This window comes from Malaclemys terrapin, chromosome 17, assembly GCF_027887155.1.
Source record: "Malaclemys terrapin pileata isolate rMalTer1 chromosome 17, rMalTer1.hap1, whole genome shotgun sequence".
Taxonomy (NCBI): Eukaryota; Metazoa; Chordata; order Testudines; family Emydidae; genus Malaclemys; species Malaclemys terrapin.
In genome coordinates, this window is record NC_071521.1 from 25,207,793 (window position 1) to 25,228,819 (window position 21,027).

At 46.6% G+C, this 21,027-nt stretch overlaps 1 protein-coding gene across 5 annotated transcripts in view; it reads right to left on the reverse strand.

The window, feature by feature from the left end:
- Positions 1 to 6,080: 6,080 nt before the first annotated feature.
- Positions 6,081 to 21,027, reverse strand: part of NSMF (NMDA receptor synaptonuclear signaling and neuronal migration factor) — a 76,613-nt gene continuing 61,666 nt past the window's right edge. For 3 of the 5 annotated variants that reach the window (XM_054007636.1, XM_054007634.1, XM_054007639.1), the window contains 3 exons: positions 20,441 to 20,520; positions 19,211 to 19,313; positions 16,795 to 17,508 (listed from right to left, as the gene is read on the reverse strand). In XM_054007636.1, the coding sequence (XP_053863611.1) occupies positions 17,131 to 17,508; positions 19,211 to 19,313; positions 20,441 to 20,520 (561 nt within the window). In that variant the 3' untranslated portion in view covers positions 16,795 to 17,130. Of the gene's footprint in view, positions 14,915 to 16,794; positions 17,509 to 19,210; positions 19,314 to 20,440; positions 20,521 to 21,027 lie in introns of those variants that run through there. The other 2 variants (XM_054007638.1, XM_054007637.1) reach the window with 1 other exon arrangement.

Consider the following 21,027-nt stretch of genomic DNA (forward strand, 5'->3'; position numbering starts at 1 on the left):
GGGGACGTCACAACCAGCGTCTCTGGAACGTCCGGGCAGTTCACAGTCTGTCTCTTACACGGCCCAGGCCCCTGCCCAGGCCCTGGCTGTGCTCACCCACCCACTCCTGTAACAAACCCCTAACCTATGCCTGAGTTATTGAAGTCCTCAAATCGTGGTTTAAAGACCTCAAGGTGCAGAGAATCCTCCAGCAAGTGACCCGTGCCCCACGCTGCAGAGGAAGGCGAAAAACCTCCAGGGCCTCTGCCAATCTGCCCTGGAGGAAAATTCCTTCCCGACCCCAAATATGGCGATCAGTTAAACTCTGAGCATGTGGGCAAGACTCACCAGCCAGACACCCAGGAAAGAATTCTCTGTAGTAACTCAGATCCTACCCAATCTAACATCCCATCACAGACCAGTGGGCAAATTTACCTGCTAATAATCAAAGATCAATTAATTGCCAAAATTAGGCTATCCCATCGTACCATCCCCTTCTCTGGTTCTCTCTGGCTGACACGGCTCTGCTCCCCAGCTCAGCTCAGCTCCTGCTCCTGCTCCTGCTCTCTCCTTAGCTCAGCCCCACTCTGTCTGACCCAGGCAATTCCAGCTCACCTGTCAGTCACAGGATCCTGGTTTCTCATTGACCCCTCCCCTTTCTTTTGGTACTGGGAGATGTCCAACCAAAACCCCACACAGAGTTTTAGCAAGGGCAACAGTCCCCTTCCATGTGCAAACTTGCTGTTGCTGGTGCAGCAGCCAGGGCAGAGGGGAAACACAAGGCACAATTAGAAGCCTCAGCCAAGGGCCAGCTGTCTAACAGCACAACAGAGCCGCATGTCTAACCAGCAGCAGGCATGTGCTTTTAGCTCTTTTTTCCCCTTGTAAAGGAAAAAATACCCTTTCAGTCATAAGTAGGCTGCCGTTGTCCTTTTGAAGCTAGTGGCAGAGGTACCATTTGGTGTGTAGAGCAGTATACAAAGGTTGCACAGCTGAACTAAACCTGCCTGTGAGGCAAGCATTTATACAGGGGCCGGATGCACCTAGCTAGCAAAGCTCTGTGCTTTGAAGTGAGTTGGAAGTAGGGTTGCCAGGTGTCCGGTTTTCGACCAGAACGCACGGTCAAAAACAGAACCTGGCAGCTCCAGTCGGCAGCGCAGCAGAGTTAAGGCAGGCTCCCTGCCTGCCATGGCTCCGCACGGCTCCCAGAAGCAGCGGCATGTCCCCGCTCCGGCTCCTGGGCATAGGGGCAGCCAGGGGGCTCTGCACACTGCCCCGGGCCCAAGCACCAGCACCACAGCTCCCATTGGCCGGGAACCACGGCCAGTGGGAGCTGCAGGGCCGGCCTCTGCAGACGGGACGGTGCACAGAGCTGCCTGGCCACAGCTCCGTGTAGGAGCTGGAGGGGGGACATGCTGCTGCTTCCGGGAGCTGCTTGAGGTAAGTGCCACCCGGAGCCTGCACCCCAACCCTCTCCTGTGCCCCAACCCCCTGCCCCAGCCCTGATCCCCCTCCCATCCTCTGAATCCCTCGGTCCCAGCCCAGAGCACTTCCTACACTCCAAACCCCTTATCCCCAGCCCTACCCCAGAGCCTTCCCCCCCAATCCAACCCCCTGCCCTAGCCCGGAGCCCCTCCCACACTCCGAACCCCTCATCCCCAGTCCGGAGTCCTCTCCTGCACCCCAAACCGCTCATCCCCAGCCCCACCCCAGAGCCTGCACCCCCAGCCAGAGCCCTCACCCGGTGAAAATGAGCAAGAGAGTGAGGATGGGGGAATTGAGTGACCTTGGAGAAGGGGCGGGGCCTCAGAGGGATTCAGAGGATGGGAGGGGGATTCATAATAACAACTGCATGATAACTTCCTCATATCAGCCAGAATTCATAAGTTGCACAGACAGCTTTCCAGAATCATCAAACAGGGTCAGTGTCTGGGCTCTTTTCAGACTGTGGAGGTTAAAACACCCAGGGAGCAGCAGCTGGGTCTCCTCACAGCAATCTTGTGAGCCACCAGCAGGGGGAGCCTGACTGGAGCTGTGACACACCCCAATTCTATCACCAGACCTAAGCTGCTGCTTCCCCCACCACTGCATCGGGGCTACACTGCAACAACGTGGTACCAGGAGTCATCCCTTCTCTATTCATCACCCTGTTTGGAGCCCTCTACTCTGGCAGAAGGCTGTAGTGGGGCAGCGTCAACGATACTGGGATTTTCCTGACCTCCTTCAGCCCGGACACTAGATTCTAGCCCTGCAGTGGGCACAGAAACCACTCTGGCTGTGGATTTCCTCTTGACATGAGATGAAGGACAAAGGCCCAGCTGTGGATTCAGCCAAGAGGAGAGACAAAGGGGTGTGTCAACTATGCAACTCTCTTTACCGGGGCTGTAGTGGGGCTGGACTCCAGCAAAAGTTACAGCTGGTTGCTGATTCTCCCACAGAGGCTTTTCCAGCAGCTGAGACCAACTAGCACAGGAGAGTGCTCCACCCCTGCCCGTTATTAGATGGGTGACAGTAGGGTTGTGATGGGGCAGTCTGCCTCTTACAGGCAGTACTGCCTACTGGTCAGTCCACCCCAGCACGTGAGATGGCCCTTTAACCATTTGGGGGGGTGATACACAAAGTGTGAGGAGCTACGGGGAGAGAGAAAATTGGTCCCTTGAAGAAGTTACTGTATCTTTAAGGGCCCAAGACCTGGAGCCTTGCAAATAGGATAGTGAGGGCTCCCGTCTCACTCAGTCAATAAGAAATGAGCTGGGAGAAGGGGCCAGCATAAATGCTGCCTCCTTTTCTCATAGCAGGGCAGATGCTTACATGCATGAAAGGAGTAAGGCGGCTCCTGCAGGGCCCTGAGTTATCAGGGTGCAGCCAGGGAACCCTCTGAGCCTGAGGGCACAGTGGAGCCAGCTGAGGGAGATAAATGGCAACCCAGCTCAAGGGAGTGTTCTGGGACCTCCTGGTAAGAAGAGGGATAATAATTGCTTGAGTTCCCCACAGGGCTGGCGCTAGGCACCAGCAAACCAAGCACATGGGGCGGCACAATTTCAGTGGTGGCATTTTTTTGCTTTGTCAGTTGTGTTCCCGGAGGTTTTTTTTTTTCGCTTGGGGCGGCAAAAAACCTAGAGCCGGCCCTGGTTCCCCAGCTGTAGGAAGAGGGCTGGAGACTTCTTCCCTAAGGAGAGACATAAAGACAGAGAGAACCCCAAGGGGACTGGGAACAATGCTTAGAGGGCAGGCTACAGCAGCAACTTTTGTTTATTTGGGACTTATTGTTATGGCTCCTTTTGTCTGAGGCTGTGTGACAAACAGGCCCTAATACTCTTCATATTATTGAGGCAAAAGTGGCTGAAGTTAGTGGCTTCCTGAGAAGGGGAACAGAGGCAGGGAGTATTTGCAATGCCTCCCTACGCACAAGGTGCTACGGGACAGATATGCCTCATGACAGAGGTATTTCTCCATGGCCAGAACATGAAGGAGCTGAGGGCAGCAAAGAACGAGCCCCAACGTCTTAGAGCTGGGTGTGGGCTTAGCTAGGGTAGTCAGACAGCAAGTATGAAAAATCAGGACGGGGGTGGGGGGTAATAGGCGCCTATATAAGACAAAGCCCCAAATATAGGGACTGTCTCTGTAAAATCGGGACATCTGGTCACCCTAGGCTTAGCCCGCCTTGCAGAGTCTCTGTTTTCCTTTCTCTGTTGTGGCAGTTGTGTTTGTGCAGAGTGGAAGTGCTGCTAATCTATTTATTGCACTGTAGTCCGGTGTCGCTGTGGGAGGCGGGGCACCTCACATTGTCTAACAAAGGCAAAAATTAAACTCCCTGTAACAGAATTTCAGATCTTCCAGCTTCTTGTGCCTTCATCAATGAAACTTCCCACAGTCACCTTGGAGCTAACACACCAGACATTAAAACTTCAACTGTCCCCACCCCAAGCTTTGCAGGGACCTGTCACCTTTTGCAATAACCCAGGAAGACAGAAGAGCTCACCAGTATGCCCAGAAAGCCAATAACTCGGCTGTGGTGCAACAGCTATGTGCTGTGTTACTCTAGAACAGTGGTTTTCAACCTGTGGACCCCTAGGGGTTAGTAGACTATGTCTAAAATTTCCAAAGGGGTCTGCACCTCCATTTGAAATATGTGTAGGGGTCTGCAAATGAAAAAAGGTTGAAAACCACTGCTCTAGCATGCTGCCTCAGGCATTCAGTGGATTAGTGGTATGAATGAGTCACCAAATGGTAAATAACCTTCAGGGAGGCCAATTAAAATTACTATAGAGCAAAAGAACCTTGAAAATGGAGAGAGAGGAGCTTGTGTTTGGCGTAGAGCCTGGAGCACTGGGCCTGGTGCAAGGCCTGAGTCAGAGGCCGGGAACAAAAGTCAGGCCATGCATTAAAGCAGACGCTCACAGGTTCACTGCCCAGTACATGAACTTGGCAAAGCTGTTGCAAGTGTCCTAGGCACTAGAGATTTACATAAACATATTCCCACTAGTAGTGATACATCCCAATGTAGCACAAGATGGGATGGTTTGACAAAACAATTAATAGGGATGTTTTGTCCAAGATAGAAGGGAACAAGGGGAGGTAACAGACATGCCAGGAAATATGTCTGGTGGTTTTCGCCTTAATTCATTGTGTGGCCTAGGGGATGGCAGAAACTCCTGCTGCTGACTGAGCGATTCCTTGCTACCAGGCTAGGGTGACGATATTTCCCAAAGGGAAAATGGGACATAGCACAGGGCTTATCCGAGCCTGCCTGCCCCCAGCGCAAGGCTGACGTCACCGCTCACCGGAGCCCTGCCTGCCCCCCATCCGAGACTGGGGTTGCTGGTGTCCCCTGCGCACATTCCTCCGCACCCCACCTTTTTGACACCAGTGGTCATTTATCCCAACTGATTAAGTTGGCAAGAGCAAACGGGACAAATGCCCATTTTTGCAAAAAAAAAAAAAAAAAGAAATTGGAACAGATAGGACAAGTCTTAAAAAAGGGACTGTCTTGGCCACAACAGGACGTATGGTCACCCTACACCAGGCACTCCTGTGTTAGTGTACCTGTAACAATGGAGCCAGCGTCTAGGGGGAAATGAACCTGTCCGTGTGCCTTTGTCACTGAGCTGTGGCTGGGGTCTTTCTTCATGAGTAACACTGAGGTGCAGCAGGTCAGCAGACTATTGACTAACAGCATTGAAGCTGCAAGGAGTGAGCAGCCTAAGCAGCGCTACTGAGGCAGTAACATTCCAACCTCCAGCCCTTAACCACCCTGGGTAGTGCTGAGCCAGCTATCTGCGCAAAGCAGGACAGCACATGGAAAGAACACAAGCGCGAGCCAACTGACAACAGTGTTTGTCTAGGGGTTAGTGCTGTCCACTGACCCAAGGGAGTCCTGGGCATGATTCTTAGTCCTGGCCCCTCTTTCCCTGAGTTGCAGGAGTGGGAGCTGGTTTCATTCCTAGCTCTGGTTGCTGGCTCTGAGACTATCAGGGACTGAGGATGGTGGTCAGACAGCACCACCAAGTGGGCGGAGTGTGAAGTGTTGGTTTAGGAAAGAAGTCTACACTGGAGACATGGGGAATTAAAACAGGAGGGCTCCAGGGGTTTCTATAAAGGGATCCCCTTGTATTGTCACTGCAATTACGTTGGACCTAGGGACAAAGACAGTGAAAGGTCTGAAAGGTCAAAAGATGTCAGGAGGATGCAGCTAGATACTTTGTTTCTGAAGAGAATCACCCACTTGGAGCTGTTGTGCAGCTGAGAAGTGCATCCATCTCTGCTAGGAGAGCCACAATGGCTGTCAGAGCTTAGCCCTTCACATAGCCATGTGGTTGGTAAAAGGACCAGTGCTTTTCTATAGATCGTTTAATGCTGTCACACAATTGCTCCGGCCCCTGGGACCCAGCACTCCGGCTTGTCTTCCCCTCTGTAAGAGCCCTGAGTTTCTGCTTCAGTACTTCTTTGCCTGCTGCAATTTTAGAAATGTTAAAAGTCTTTAGACCTTCACTGGACACAAAAGAGCAGATTTGTCAAGGAGCACTTGGTTATCGTGTTAGTAACCAGGCAGAGAGAGAGAGAGAGGGTATGAAAAGAAAAAAGCTTTTCTCTTGCTTTCCCCAAAATGTCAGTTTTTATTAAATCACATCTTAAAACCTATAAACTTTAATGTATTTGAAACATGGTTATCATACACAAAGCAGCAAATCATCTCAAAGAAATGTGTGAACGTATCCAGTGGATAGGGTAGATCTAGCCCACGTCACAGCAAATCTCACCTGGAAGGAGACCACTGTAACCAATCGCAAACGGCATTTAAGGTTTGGGCGGTGCGGGGGAATGCTCAGAAAGATTCTTCTTTCAGCCTTTTAGCAGATCTGCCCTGAAACGCAGCTCAAATCCCCCACAGAGGCAAGACCCACACTTCCGAACTCTCCACTAATTTTGAGTGCTTCAGATCTTCTGTAGCCAACTTGTGCACCTGAGCTGTCACGTTGGGCACTCGAGAGTAGCAGTGGCCGTTTTTGGAAATTTGGGATGAAGAGTTTGGAGCACTCTGCATGGGACTGAGCCAACTATAATTTCCAGTTGAAATGGGATGGGGAAAGGAAAGATTGTTCCTCCCGCCAAAATATTGCCTGCCTGCTGAAATGGAATCCTCAGCTACTGCCATCTGCTTTGTTCAGAGCAGTGCTGAGGAGGCCACACAATGTGTGAAGTTGGATACATACACTCCTCCTCGGGAAAGGCTTGATTTTTGCAAGAAGCTGAGTGCCCTCAACTCCCATGGAAATCAGTGGGAGTTTTGTGCGGAGTGCCCTTTACAGAATTGGGCCCTATACATGTGTTCTTTTGCATGGCATTGTCAAGTAATGGTTATATATTAGATTTTGTTGTTTTCATTAATGCTGCCAGTTGTATTTACTTTTTCTCCTTCCTATTGGGAGAAAGGTAATTTGCCCATCTCCCCCATATTCCTAACAGATATACACAAATATAAAAGGACATGAGCTACTATTACTCTCTCTTTGCTTTGTAGATCTGTGATTCTGTATGTTTTTTTCTAATCAGTGCTTGGGGCTTTTTTCCTTTAAGGAAAATCAATTCCAGGAATCCAGGCTGTGCTAGCAGCTCTGATAACAAACCAGTGCATGGTTTTGAGGGAAATAATTGGGTACAAGAAACAATGGCATGATTCCATGGGTGTGTATACATGCACTAACTTATTTATATAGATGTATGTGTGTAATTCTCCCTAGTCACCAAAAGCCCTCCTCTTCTACACTAATTTAGGATGTTTTTATGACATCTCAAATTTGAGGATTAATCTCTGGGGTGGTATCCCTTGAAACCCCCTGCTCTGCCTCATTTAAGAGTAAGCAGGATGTTTGAAGGGAGATGCAACCTCGGTCTTTGGAGTTTGAGTCAAAACTCCAGCTCCCCCATCTTCTATTCAATGGTTTGTGAATCCCAACTCCAGCCATGTGCTCTTCCCCGGAGCCAGAGGCCAGAAGGATTTAAAGCCAATTGCCAAAGGCCCGTCAATGCAATAACACTGAACTTTCCTCCCCCTAGGGAGAGCGCAGGGTACATCAGTAGAACTCCACAAATTGATTTGCACAGCCGTAGGCGAAAGGTTACATTCAAAAGCCGAAAAAACATGTATATCACATGGGGAGTGGGAACAGTGGAGGAGAGATGGGCACATTATTGCTATATAAACTCCAGAAGGAACTGGGAGTCTCATGAAGGGCTCACAGTTGTACACGATTAAAAAATCCTCTCCAGCAGCTGCTTGAGGTTCTATGCAAAAGTTTTCATGTTACAGAAACCCCGACACAGCTCCCATTGAAGTTGATGGAGAGACTTCCAATTACTTTAGTGAGAGTTGGACAGGGCCCCAGCTGCAGAGGGACCAGTCAAATACTGGGACCAGTTAAAGACACCACCACTTTGCAACACAGAACATAAGGAAGAAAGGCTAGAGTGCTAACAGAATGGTAACATCACTTACCAAAGGTAAGAGACCCATAGATGTTTTTCCTTTCATCTGTCAATTTTAAAATATATTTTAAAAGCAGTGTAATAGCAATCATTATCTTTTAACTCTGACATTTACTAAATATTTAAGGAAAAAGCCATTTAATTTCCCTTCACATGGGTTCTTAGAATTTAATATCCATTATTTTCACCTCTAAATTCACTATTTCACAAATTCTCTCCCATGTATCATATGTTTGAATCAAAACTTCCAGTTGTCTCTCCCCAGCACCGGTAAGAGATTGCGCTCTAGTTTTTATACCCTGGGCCCTGACTCCAATCTCACACTACTTAACATCACTGGTTTCACAGCAGGTTTACAGTGGTGTAACTGAGATCAAAATCAGGCTTCTCATCTCTAAGTCTCATATGTATGCATTAAACTCCCAGGAGCCAGACAAAGCTATCAGCAGTCAGACTGACCCATAGCTGTGGGTGCACTGGTTTCCAATTGCCGTTGGCTTGCACTTCCTCATCCAACAGAACAGTTGGAGGAAAATTCATACTGGACAATGGTGTCTCATTCAGACCCCCAAATCGAAGGCTGTAGGCCCCTGGCCGCCTGTCTCCCAGCAGGCGAACTCCCTGCTTTAATGCTTTGAAGCTGCAACAAACCTAGGCTTCAGCAGATTTTCGCTGCATCAGTCCAGGCCTCCTATAACAAGTCCAGCCAGCAGGGTTTGAATGAAGGACATTCTGATTCTGATCACGAACGCTCCTAGAGTTAAACAATTCTTTTAAGAGGCAAGGCAGGGACAAAATGAATAGACTGTTTCTGGGATCATATGTGCATGTGCTACTCTAATTTAGTGCCAATCTATATTTGTTTTCAGTGATCTTTGCCTCCTGTAATTTTTGTTTAACTGATGGGAAACTGATTCAAAATAGACCTCAGCCAACACTAGGCAAGAAGGTGCTCCCATTTATATTGATGCAACTCATCTGAACGCATGTGTGGGGGGGGAGGGAGTCATTTAGAGAGGATTTTACCCAGCATCCTCAAAATAAATCGATTTGTGATCTGGGAAGGGACTTCCTCGAAAATCTCTGAGGCATGGTTCTGGCAACTCCTGCCAATGCCATTCCTGTTATAGTGACCTAGAAGGGTTCATTTTTGTGCAACAAGCCACCCTGTATTGGACCCCTGTATTGGAGGCCCTGTATTAGTTAGGCTGAGTTAAGAAGAGGAGTTTGTGGATGTGTCTTCGGGTTTGCCTTCTCTGGAGACACATCATCATTCTGTGACTGGACAGTTACGCTGGAGAGGCCAAGAAGGCACTAAGAGAACTCTTGCAATCTGCTGCATGGAACAGAGCAGATGGGAACATGCATCACACACACACACACACACACAGGGAGAGAGGCAGCCTGTCTACAAAAACACCTGTATACTGTACACATCATCTCTTTCAAGAAGCATCACACCAGGCAGAACTGGGTTCAGACAAGCCCCAAACAAGCAGGAGGGGAGGCCCAGGCTGAGACGAGCCAGAAGAATTTATTCATTCCTGGAGTCTCACCCAGGGAAGCAGCAGCCCTTGGAGGCAAAGCTGGGCTGAGTAAAGACTGCAGGGGGTGTGGCTCAAACTACTCCTGAGACCCCTGGATAGGGATAGGGGAGAAGCAGAGTGAGGTGGGCTCTCCTGTTCATGCACAGTGGAACCCTCATGTGGCAGCAAAATGGGGGGGTTGATTGGTTTCGCTGTAAGTGGAGTTGCACTGTAATGACAGAGGGCCTGCCTACCAAACCACCCCACCCCCTGCTAGTGGGGGCTGGTAGCTGCCGTGGGAGTGGAGTGGCATTCTATGGAAACCCGTATCTTGGGCTTTGTCTACACTACAGACCTTACAGTGGCACAGCTTTCCCACATAGCCACTCTGTGCTGGTGCAATAGAGCTTTCCCGCCAGTATCATCAAACCACCCCAACGAGCAGTGGCAGCTATGCCGGCAAGAGAGCGTCTCCTGCCAGCATATCACTGTCCACACCTGCACTTTTGTTGGTGAAACTTATGTCGGACGGGGTTGTTTTTTTCACACCTCTGACTGACAAAAGTTTTCCTAGCAAAAGTGTTAGCGTAGACAAAGCCTTAGTTTCCTATTGGAAGCAGCTTCTGCAAGATTCCTCCCTACTTCTCCATCCAGGGCCCAACAAACTTCTCTCTGCTCCTGCTCAGCCAGAGCAGAGGAGGAGGAGGAGGAGATGACAATCCCATTAGAAAGCTGTACTGAACATTTACATGGGAACTGATAACTGTTGCATGCACTCAAACTCACTAGAGTGGAGTGATGGTTCTCAATAAACTGTGTCTACCATGAGTCTCCCCAGTTTACCATGGGTCTACCATGTGATCTTTGTTAAAATTTCCAACCACTGCCCTAGCCCAGGTGCATTTCCACTGTGCTAGCAACAGAACAAGGGCCAGAATAACCTGGATGCTGGCATTTTACCACTGTTTCATCCAGCCCCTGATCACAGCAGATTTAGTCAAAACAGGTGTTAAAATACCTGTGGTTGGGTCTATAGTAGCGCACTCCCTTTGGTGGAGCTGACCTGCTGTAGCATAATGGTGGGAAATCTTAACAAAAAGCTCACTGTAGACAAGGCTCTTAAGGACTGAAAGCCAAATGAAAAGTAGCTAAGCAATTAGGGACTTTCACCTGATTCCACTATCAACTCTGTCCACATATCTATTCAAATGACACCATCATAGGACCTAATCACATCAGCCATACCATCAGGGGCTCGTTCACCTGCACATCTACCAATGTGATATATGCCATCATGTGCCAGCAATGCCCCTCTGCCATGTACATTGGCCAAACTGGACAGTCTCTACGCAAAAGAATAAAAGGACACAAATCTGACATCAGGAATCATAACATTCAAAAACCAGTAGGAGAGCACTTCAACCTCTCTGGCCATTCAGTAACAGATTTAAAGGTGGCAATTTTGCAACAGAAAAGCTTCAAAAACAGACTCCAACGAGAAACTGCTGAACTTCAATTAATATGCAAACTAAATACTATCAATTTAGGGTTAAATAGAGACTGGGAATGGCTGAGCTATTACACACATTGAATCTATTTCCCCATGTTAAATATCCTCACACCTTCTTGCCAAACTGTCTAAAATGGGCCGTCTTGATTATCACTACAAAAGTTTTTTTTCTCCTGCTGACAATAGCTCATCTTAATTAATTAGCCTCTTAGAGTTGGTCTGGCTACTTCCACCTTTTCATGTTCTGTATGTATTTATATATCTCCTCACTATATGTTCCATTCTATACATCCGATGAAGTGGGCTGTAGCCCACGAAAGCTTATGCTCAAATAAATGTGTTAGTCTCTAAGGTGCCACAAATACTCCTAATTCTTTTTGCAGATACAGACTAACACAGCTGCTACTCTGAAACCACTATAAACAGAGTTGCACTACATTTATTAGAAGTGGGCTCCACCAAAAGTTTCAAATAGCAATTATAAATAAGAGTACTGTTAGAGAGGGGACTAATTTGGGGAACAGATTGCATGGCTTAATACAGCTTTATAGCTAAAAAAAATTTTAAACTGAAAAGAACCATTTTATAGGTGCAATGACACACTCTAGGATGCGCACATCAGTCAGTAAACGTACCTCTGGTATCTCATCATGCCGTAATGAGTACACAACAGAGCATGACAGTACAAGGCCTATGCACTACCCAAAGCCCATTCCATAGAGCTTAGGTGGGCTTGAAATGACGCATAGAACTGAGGCTGTCCCTCTGCATAGGATGGATTTTACCTTGTGTGCATATGATATACTGACTGATGAATGCAGGCCCCATTGTGTGTAACTGCTGACATGTTGGTTCCAGTGGAAGATGTCACATTCTATGTGTTTTCCTCTAAGGCCTAAATAGCTACAAAGTTTTTCTTCATCTTACACCCTGCTGACTCCTTCCTGTTCCATCAGGCATTCTAAAGGATCAGCCAGCTAGAAGTGGATGAAAACACAATTTCTTCCTTTCAAAATTAACTTGCAAAGTGATATTAGCACAAAAGGCTTTAAATAGTTGATAGGCAGGAGGTATAAAATCCCCATACTGTCCTCCCAATTATAGCTTTTAGAACATTTTTTCATCCCTTTAGTCAAATGATCACTGCAAATACAAGAATCTGCTCATGTCATAATAATATAAAACTACATGGGATAGATCTTTGGAAAAGAGAGAAATGCATTCATTATTTTCAATATACTACACTATACAGTCAATTGGACCAGTAAAACAGTCTGAAATAGTCATTCAAACTCACATCTCCGTATAGGATAGGTTATGCAACTGTACAGTCTACCTTTCTACTGCAACTCTAGTTCTAGAAGAGCTCAATCATAATAGATATACAATAGTTATACAGATAAATTACCAAAGTGTATATATTAAAGGCCCTTTCCTAGTGACATAGTATTTTCACAATGCTACATTTATGCTATCACATTCACTGAAGTGGGGCTTTACTTGAGATGAGAGAGCAGTTTATCATTCTTCACTTAACATTGTAAGCAACAACCCAAATCATGAAAGCAAACTGGAAAGTGACAGAATCAAATATGGATGCGTTTTTGTGTCAACATCTTAATGCTGTCACTGTCATTTCATTTCTAGGCTGTCGTAGAATATCCAACTCACACCTCCTCCTGATGTAGCAGAGAGGTGATCACATGCCAAATGCTAGTTCAGTGACATATAGCTTTAAAAAAATGTGCAATGACATTTTCTTCCAAAGCCACCGTAGTGATGCCAAGAATCCTTTTAGTCTGAAAATCTGAGCATAAATCAACTAGAAAAAGAATTGCGCCCCCAATGACCAGCAGCTAGCAGAGCATCCTGATGGCTGCCTGGAGAAGCAGAGCAACATGCTCACCTTTCTCGAAAGCTGGGGCCATGTCATTTGCAAACAGCTATTGATGAACTATTTGCTTCGGCATGGTGATTTCTAATGATCGGAAACGGGCTCTCCCTCTCCCCCACTACTAACTGTACGTGGATTATTTCATAAAAATTTGACATAAAAGGTCATTAATGTACATGGGTCAGCAGTTTTAGCAGGTGGCCTGCTCCCTAGTATTACAACAACACATGGGGCAGGAAAGAGAAAGGGGATTTTCCACAGATCAGAACTAATCTTTTTTTTTTATGATTCAAAAGAAGGTTTATACATATTTTTTTTCTGCACTGCACAGCCAGGTACTTTTAGAAATGAACACACCAGGAGCCCAAACTAACCCTCCATGGTTATTCTCCTGTATATTTTACCTCTCTGAAAGAGAAAGGGTATAATCACCCCAAATGGCCAGGGTGACCTGTGCAGACTACAGTAATATTTAGCCCCTAGACTTTCAGGAGACTAGAAGACTAAAAAAAGTAAGGATATACTATGGAATATCTTAAAAGATATTCAGCACAAATCCAGATTCGAAAACCATAGCTGCTCACAAATGAGAGCTATATAAGCGGTTTGTCTCAGACAAAGAGGATTTGGAAGGGAAAGCTGAGAACTACAAACGGCTCAATAGATTGCTGGAAAAAACTGGCAACTAGATGAATGTGGGAAAGATTCAAAATGCTACTAACCAATGCTACTTACGTCAAGAAGTATTTCATTCTATTAATTCAAACACCTAAACCTCCTCGGAGGATTTCTCATTCTCAAATAAACTTCTGTTCCATCCTGCAGTCTGCAAGAAGAGCTCATCTTTCTAAAATGTAGCAATATACTGAGTGAACAATTAACATGGCTATTAATTTCTACTTCATTGTTATATCTTAATGAAATTGACCAAGATTCCACTCAGTCATGTACTGTATTTCTAATCTAAACTTATCTAAACTTTCAGCAAAACTAAAACCATACAGTTTTGCAAGTAGCAAAGATAAAGTAACAAAGTTGTGTCTGACTGGAGGTGCAAAATACATTCATAAGAACACATACAATTAGTGTAACACAGCTACTCTGAAATTAAAGATAAAACCAAAACCAAACAGGACTGATCAATGCAGCAGACATGCAGGGTCTGCTAAGTAACATTAAAATCATATTGCTGGTGATTAAATATGTCTACAGAAGATATATTACGATCTCGAATATATTTTCAAGCAGACTAAAAAATACCTCATCTATTGATTACTGATGTGTTATTTGTAACTAATTAAATATTGGGAGGGGTTTTCCCCTCTGTGTAAAAAAATTGCACTTATTTTCTATTAAACCAAAATACGTTAAACTCTAATTCTGTATTTCAATGTGTATTGACATTAGGTTGCTGAACTTTGCCGGTCAAAGCTTGCAGGATTAAGTATGGCGTTCCTTGCCTTCCAACATCCCTAGCACAGCAAAGATCGCTGCTGGGGAGCGCCCATCAGTACAATGCCCTTCCCGCTCTGGGCTTCAAGTCGCTGCTTTACTATAGTGCAAGGATTATTTGTTTTACTTTTTTATAAGAAAACCTGAGCTTTAAATGTCTTTAAAAGGACCTGGAATTGATTCTGGCCCATCATGACCTGAAACAGCTCAGTCCTGCAAGGAAATTTCCCATTTGACACAGCTCCCTCTGAGAGACAAAGGCTCTGCGGGCAGTGTCTGCGGAGTCACACCATTCCCCTTCAAGCCTCTGTCTTTACCCAAAAGCCTTTCGTCCCGACAGCCCTTCCTTCCATCCCTTCAGCACTGCTGCCTCCTGCAGGGCTCCCCGTGCCAATGAAAAAAGTCTCTGCCACAAGCATGACTTGTGAGATACTGGTGATCACTCTCCTCATGCAATGGCTTCTCCAGCTCATAAAATGTCATCGTAATCCAACAGTTTGGAATGCTGGCGAGTCTTCCAGAGGCGGTAAAGACGGAAGTCAAAGTAAGTTTCAATCATTTGCTTCCCTAGGATGAGAACCAAAACAAAGCACAGATTACCCCAGTGATGCATTGGGCGGAGCAGAGACCAAGCAGCCTGCAGCAGCCAAAAAGATTGATTCTCCCTGTTTCATGGATGCGCACAGGAGAGTCTGTCTGTGAGTCTCATGTAAGGACATTGCTGACAGCTGTCACTCACTCAGGGCATCACATGCCCCATCTGAAAGTAACCATAAAAGGTGTTGCCTTGACAACCCCCAAAATGGGTGATCATATTATTCATACTCAACATTGGAGACAGCAACAGCAAGACGGGCTCCCCTCCTAACAGCCTGCCAGTGTGCGCCCACCCACACCCAGAAGGTGAGATACAGCTCTGTCTCCATGTCCCATTCTGTTCTTGGCCTCTCTGCACAAACTGCCAGCAAAGGGGATAATCAGTGGGTGCCGAGAGTCACAGTACAACTCACTCCAGCTCTGGGAGACACTAGCTAGAATGACAGCAGGGAACACGCCACTGGCCTGTAGGAAAGTTATGGACCAAAAGAAGGTACAGTCAGACCTGTCAGACAGTAACAGAGGCTCCTCTCCTTCATGCTTATGAGATCTCCAATCTCCATGGCTGCAGTGAGTTTGGTAAGGCAAAAGATCACTAACTACCCAGATCTCTCTTTTGCCAAAGTGAAAAGTTCAGCAGAACACTTTGGGGGAAAATGTGGACTTGGGTGGTTTCGCTACTGGTGTGAATCCTTTTTGCACCTGCTTGACTGAAGTATTTCACTAGGACAGTCACTTTACAGAAATCCAGCAATGGAGGTGGCCAGTGTAGCTTCACAAAACCCAAACCCCCACAAAGCATAAGAAAAACAAACAATCCTAGATTCTAAAAAGCAAAACAGAGGGAAGGACTTTTCTCTTTCACAGCTGATTAAGGTCAGTTTGAGATGTCTGCATGATGGGTAGCCAGGGGTTAAAGCGGTTACGTTATGTGTCCTAGATTTATCGAGATGAAAAAACTGCAATGCAGTCTCAAGCCCTGCTCTCCTGCAGAGCCAAGAACTGCTCTGCTGGGCACCACCTACAACATGTATTGTTTGCAGAAAGCACAATCTTGTCTGTTGAATTGATACAATTAACTCTCTGCACAAGGCCATGCGCCACTGCATGGTTTTGTTGTGGATCTTAGGCATGCACTTTGAAAATGCAGGGCCCCTCCTGGCAAATGCTGAGGACCCTCAACTCAAGTCAGTGGGAGTTGAGGATGATCTTGTTAAGGTCAAACAGAATGAGGGTGTTCAGCTTCTTGCAGATTGTAAGGTCTTTGAGGGAGGGACTGTCTTTTTGTTCTGTATTTGTACAGTGCCTAGATTCCTCTGTGCTACAGTAATACAAATAAATAGATCTAAAATATGTGGACACAGTACCACATGGTAAATTGGATGATTTGATGGTCCCTTCTGGTCTTAATCACTATGATTTTGGCAATGGCAAACCACAGTGGATAACTTCAGCAAGGCCAACAATGCATCCCTTGTATTTATGACTGTTTAAACTGTGAAAATCTACCAAACAGCAGGTGGATAAAAGCCACAAGCCAGATATCAACCATACAAGGAAAGAAAAGGTGTCTATAGCCTCTAAAGTCTTTCAAACTACAGACAAGAAGAGACTATGAAAAGATGGTTCACACTCAGCTCTTCTGTTAGCATGGAAAGTCTGTTCAGAACTAGTGCTGTTGTTTAGCATCCTCTGGAGGAGAAATACTCACATGCATCATTAAGGAAAAGATTCTTCTCCCAGATGTGCATGTGCTTTTCTCCTATTGAGCTCAGCATGCTCTGGTAACTTACCGAATCTCCTAAGTTACCTCTGCCCAGAAGGGTCAGTATTAGTTCCATGTAGAACTGGGCAACATTTTTTTAAAGAAAAGTTTATTTGACAAAAAAATGCAGTTTCCGTTGACTTGAAACTATTTGCAAATTTGACACAAAGCTTCAGTCAGTCACAAACCAGCCAGAGGAAGAGGTGCAACTTTTCCACCCCTTAAGCCCAGTGGCTAGGGCACTTACCTCATGTAGGAGCTCAAGGTTCAAGTCCCTGCTTTGGCACAGACCTGAAATGGACTTCTTTTGAGTCACCAAAAATTTTGAAAATTTCAGATTCGATTCAACCCAAACTGAATTTTTTTTCAATTGTTTGGAACTGCCATCAAACCAAAACATCAATTATTAGCTCAGCTCCTGTTACAGGCCCTTTTTGGTGATCTGCATTAGCTTTGGAGAGCACTCTCCAGCTACAAACACAATGATAGGTGCAATTGAAAGGCAAAAAGGGGAGGAAATATGAAAGGGGAAAAGCCGGACCAGGAGGAATCCACCATACAAATCAATGATAAAGTCATTACAAACCGGGGAAGGTTTCAGCGACTTGGCTTTTTGGGGCAGGGCTTCCGGAAGTTGAAGAGTGCTTCTTTGTGAAAGAGGCCCATGGAGGAGGCAGTGATGCTGGAGAAGCTCACCCTCACATTTATAGCAGAAGAAATTACCTTGAGCTGAAAGTTCCAGTGGTGACTCAAAGACAACTCTATAAGGATTCATTAGGTTTTTCAGATTCTGAAATAGCTGAAATGAGACGAGATTTAAAAGTTAGTAGCTGACTCAAAAGAGGCAGCCCAGGTGCTTCAAATTAAATAACTGATGGGCAGGCACAGGGCAATGGGGAACGAGAGAACTCAGCACTCTTCAGAGCAGTCAGACTCAAACCTTTAGGTCAGCCCCGTCAGGAGAACAGCTGGCTCCCAGCCTGGTCGCTAGGCCACCCAGCAAGCGCAGTGAGTCTTCTCCAAATGGCCATGCCTCCTGATCGGGCAGGGAGCCAGCAGCCTGCTACTTGAGCCTTGCAGTGGCAGCAGCAGAGTGGCTGCTCAAAGCATGCCATGCTGCAGCTGTGCAGGCTTCCACTTCCTTCTCTTGCTCTTGCTCCAGCCTCTGCTTCCAACCTGATTCCTGTCCACTCCAGTCTACGCCTTGCCCTGACCTTTGGCTTGGCTTCTCGCCCCTGACTCTGGTGTCACCCTCCGACTGGTAGGTGACTCCTGGATCTATGCTCACTATTATGCTGAGCTGTCACCACAACCACTAGGCAAGGTCCTGCTCCACCCATGCCCCAGCAGCTCACAGCTCCTGTGCTGGACAATAGGAGCCAGCGCACACAACCACTGGAAGAATCCTGCCTATACGGGGTAGCTGAGTACGGCTGTGATTTTCAAAGGGACCTAAGGGAGTTAGGTGCCCAACTCACATTGACCCTAGTTCCCTTTGAATATCCCAGGCTAACCCGATCAGCCCTTTTGGTTATTGGTAGGGACAAATGGTGGAAAAACCTCACTAGACAGTAGCACTGCTGAAAAGGATGTGTGGGTTATAGTGGATCACAAACTGAGTATGAGCCATCAATGTGATGCACTTGGGAAAAGAGCTAATATTCTTGGGTGTATTAGCAGGCGTGTTGTCCGTAAGCCATGGGAGGTAACTGTCCCACTCAGCATGGGTGAGGTCTCAGCTGGAGTACTGTGTCCAGTTCTGGGCACCTGGCCTATGGTCATGTTTAGTCTTGAGAAAAGAAGACTGAGGGGGGACCTGACAACCCTCTTCAAATATGTTAAGCGTTGTTATAAGGAGGAGAGGGATTAATTGTTTTCCACATCCACTAAAGTGGAGACAAGAAGTAATGGGCCTAATCTGCAGCAAGGGAGATTTCAGCAAGGTTAGTTATTAGAGAAAACTTTCTTTCTAGAATGCTAGTTAAGCACTGGAATAGGCTTCCCAGGGAGGTTGTGGAATCCCTGCCACTAGAGGTTTTTAAGAACACATTGGACAAACACCTGTCAGGGATGGGCTGAGTTTATTTGGTCCTGCCTCAGCCCAGGGCCGGACCTGATGTCGTCTCGGGATCCCTTCCAGCCCAACATTTCTATGATTCTCTGATCTTTGTCTACGGCTGCAAGGAAGAGTCTGATGTTCCCATTCTTCACTTTCCCCGAAAGGCCAAACTGAACAGTCCCTTCCTGCCGATCTATGGTATGGCCCACAGGGCGGCTTATCCTTTCACAGACACACACCAGCCGAGCTACTCTCTTCATGAGGTGGGATGTGCAGCACATGTCTGCAAAGCAGGCAAATCCTTAGAGAAGAGTGGCTGGGAAAAGGACAACATGCCCCTCAATATTAGAGGGGAAAGCCCTTTAATCAAATATCCCAACTCTGTGCCACACCAGCTGACCTGCCCATAGAGAGCTTCTGGCCATGGCCCAGGGCCGCCTACCTTCTCCCCATTGGGGTTTCCCAGAACGTAGCAGCCCATGATGTGAATGACATTTGGCTCAGGGTTGATTTTGCTCATCAATCGGCTCAGCCGCTTCCAGAAGCTGGAAGTAATGTGAGGAAACAAAATTACCATTTAAAATCCACCCCCTCTGCAGAGTCAGGCACCCTGGCATTGGACACACGCTGTCCAGGGAGACAAAGTGGGACCACCCTGGAGGAGACACAAGCCTCTCTCCCTGAGCTCAAGATTTTCCATGGAAATCCCCCTGCCTCACCTGTTCCATGCCTGTAAGGTGGATTGAACCTGTCTGAAGCAGCACAGGGCATCTGCACTCACATGTGGTGGGTTGTTGATGCTCTTCCAGGATGGCACAGTGGTGAGCTCCCAAAGCAGAGCTTGGCCAGTTGATTGTTGTGAATAATACTTGCTGCAAGTATTGCCATTTCCCCCCACAGAATAATTCTTTGACCACTCACCTCTGCCAAGCAGGGCAGCACAGTTGGACTCCTCTCCCCTCAATACTGGTCCCAAACCTTTTAAATTTTACATCTTCATAGTTGCCAGGGTTTTTAAATACACTTTCCTTTAATCTTTTCCCTTCTGATTTCCTCTTTTCTCCCCTTGTCCCAATTGCCCCTGACAATTGTGCTGCATGATATTACCAGCATTGACATTTTAAAAAAAGACAATGTAGCATCGGTGAATGCTGAGGGCAATAAAGCAGCCGAAAGCAGTTGTAGTGAGTAAAGGCCCAGATAGAGAACCCCAGTAGACAAAGCGAGAGACTCGAGGAGCTCAAGCTAGTCTGCTTAACAAAGAGAAGGTTAAGGGCTGACTTGGTGAGATTTGCTAATGGGCTCTTCAGTCTAGCAGACAAGGGGGTAACAAGATCCAATGGCTGGAAGCTGAAGCCGGACGAATCCAGACTGGAACTAGGATGCACATTACAATCGTGAGGAGAATTAGCCATCGGAACCATTTCCCAAGGATCATGATCGATCTCCATCACTGGCCATGTTTAATTCAAGAAGGGGTGTTTCTCTAAAAGCTCTGCGCTACTTCAAACATGAATGAATGCAGGGCAGTTTTCTGGCCCGTATTACGCGGGAGGTCAGACTAGATTGTCACAATGAATATAGGAATAAAACTTTAGCCTACCCACCCCCATCTACATTAAATAGACCAGAGAAAGGGCACCCAGGGTTGGGAAATAACAAAGCGACTCACAGGATCATATCTTCCTCCTTCTCCACTTTGGCAAAGGTGGCAACTTTATTCTTCAACAAATATAAGTGGCCAGGACCTCCCTGCAAGGAGAAGAGAGAGAGAGAGAGAAGGTAGCACACCACATTGCCCTGGCCTCAGAGAAATGGACTGGCTTTTCCCATCTCTAGTCACTAGGCTCCTGTGGGACTGTTTGAGAAGCACTGGAGGGGACAGAGCTGACACTCTCCAGTCTGTGAGTGACACTAAAAATCACAAAGCAGGTTGACTTTGCTCCAGGCAGATGGATAAACTGCCCTGGCCTCCACTTCTCACCTTAGGTGGGATCTTAGCCTCAGAGATGTTGGTTAACTGACTGGCAAATATAGTGGTCAGGGCTAGCTGTGTGGCTCACGGATGTGCAGCATTCTGACCGTATGGTGCTGAAGAATTCAAAGGGCACCTGTATCCATGTAACAAATAAGTTTTCACTCAGCCCTTACTCAGGAAAAACTCCCTTTGACATTTTCTTGAGTAACAACTGAGTGAAAACTCAGCAAAGGCTTCAGGATTTGGCACAATCTGCCCAGGAGCAGCATTGGAGGCAGTCT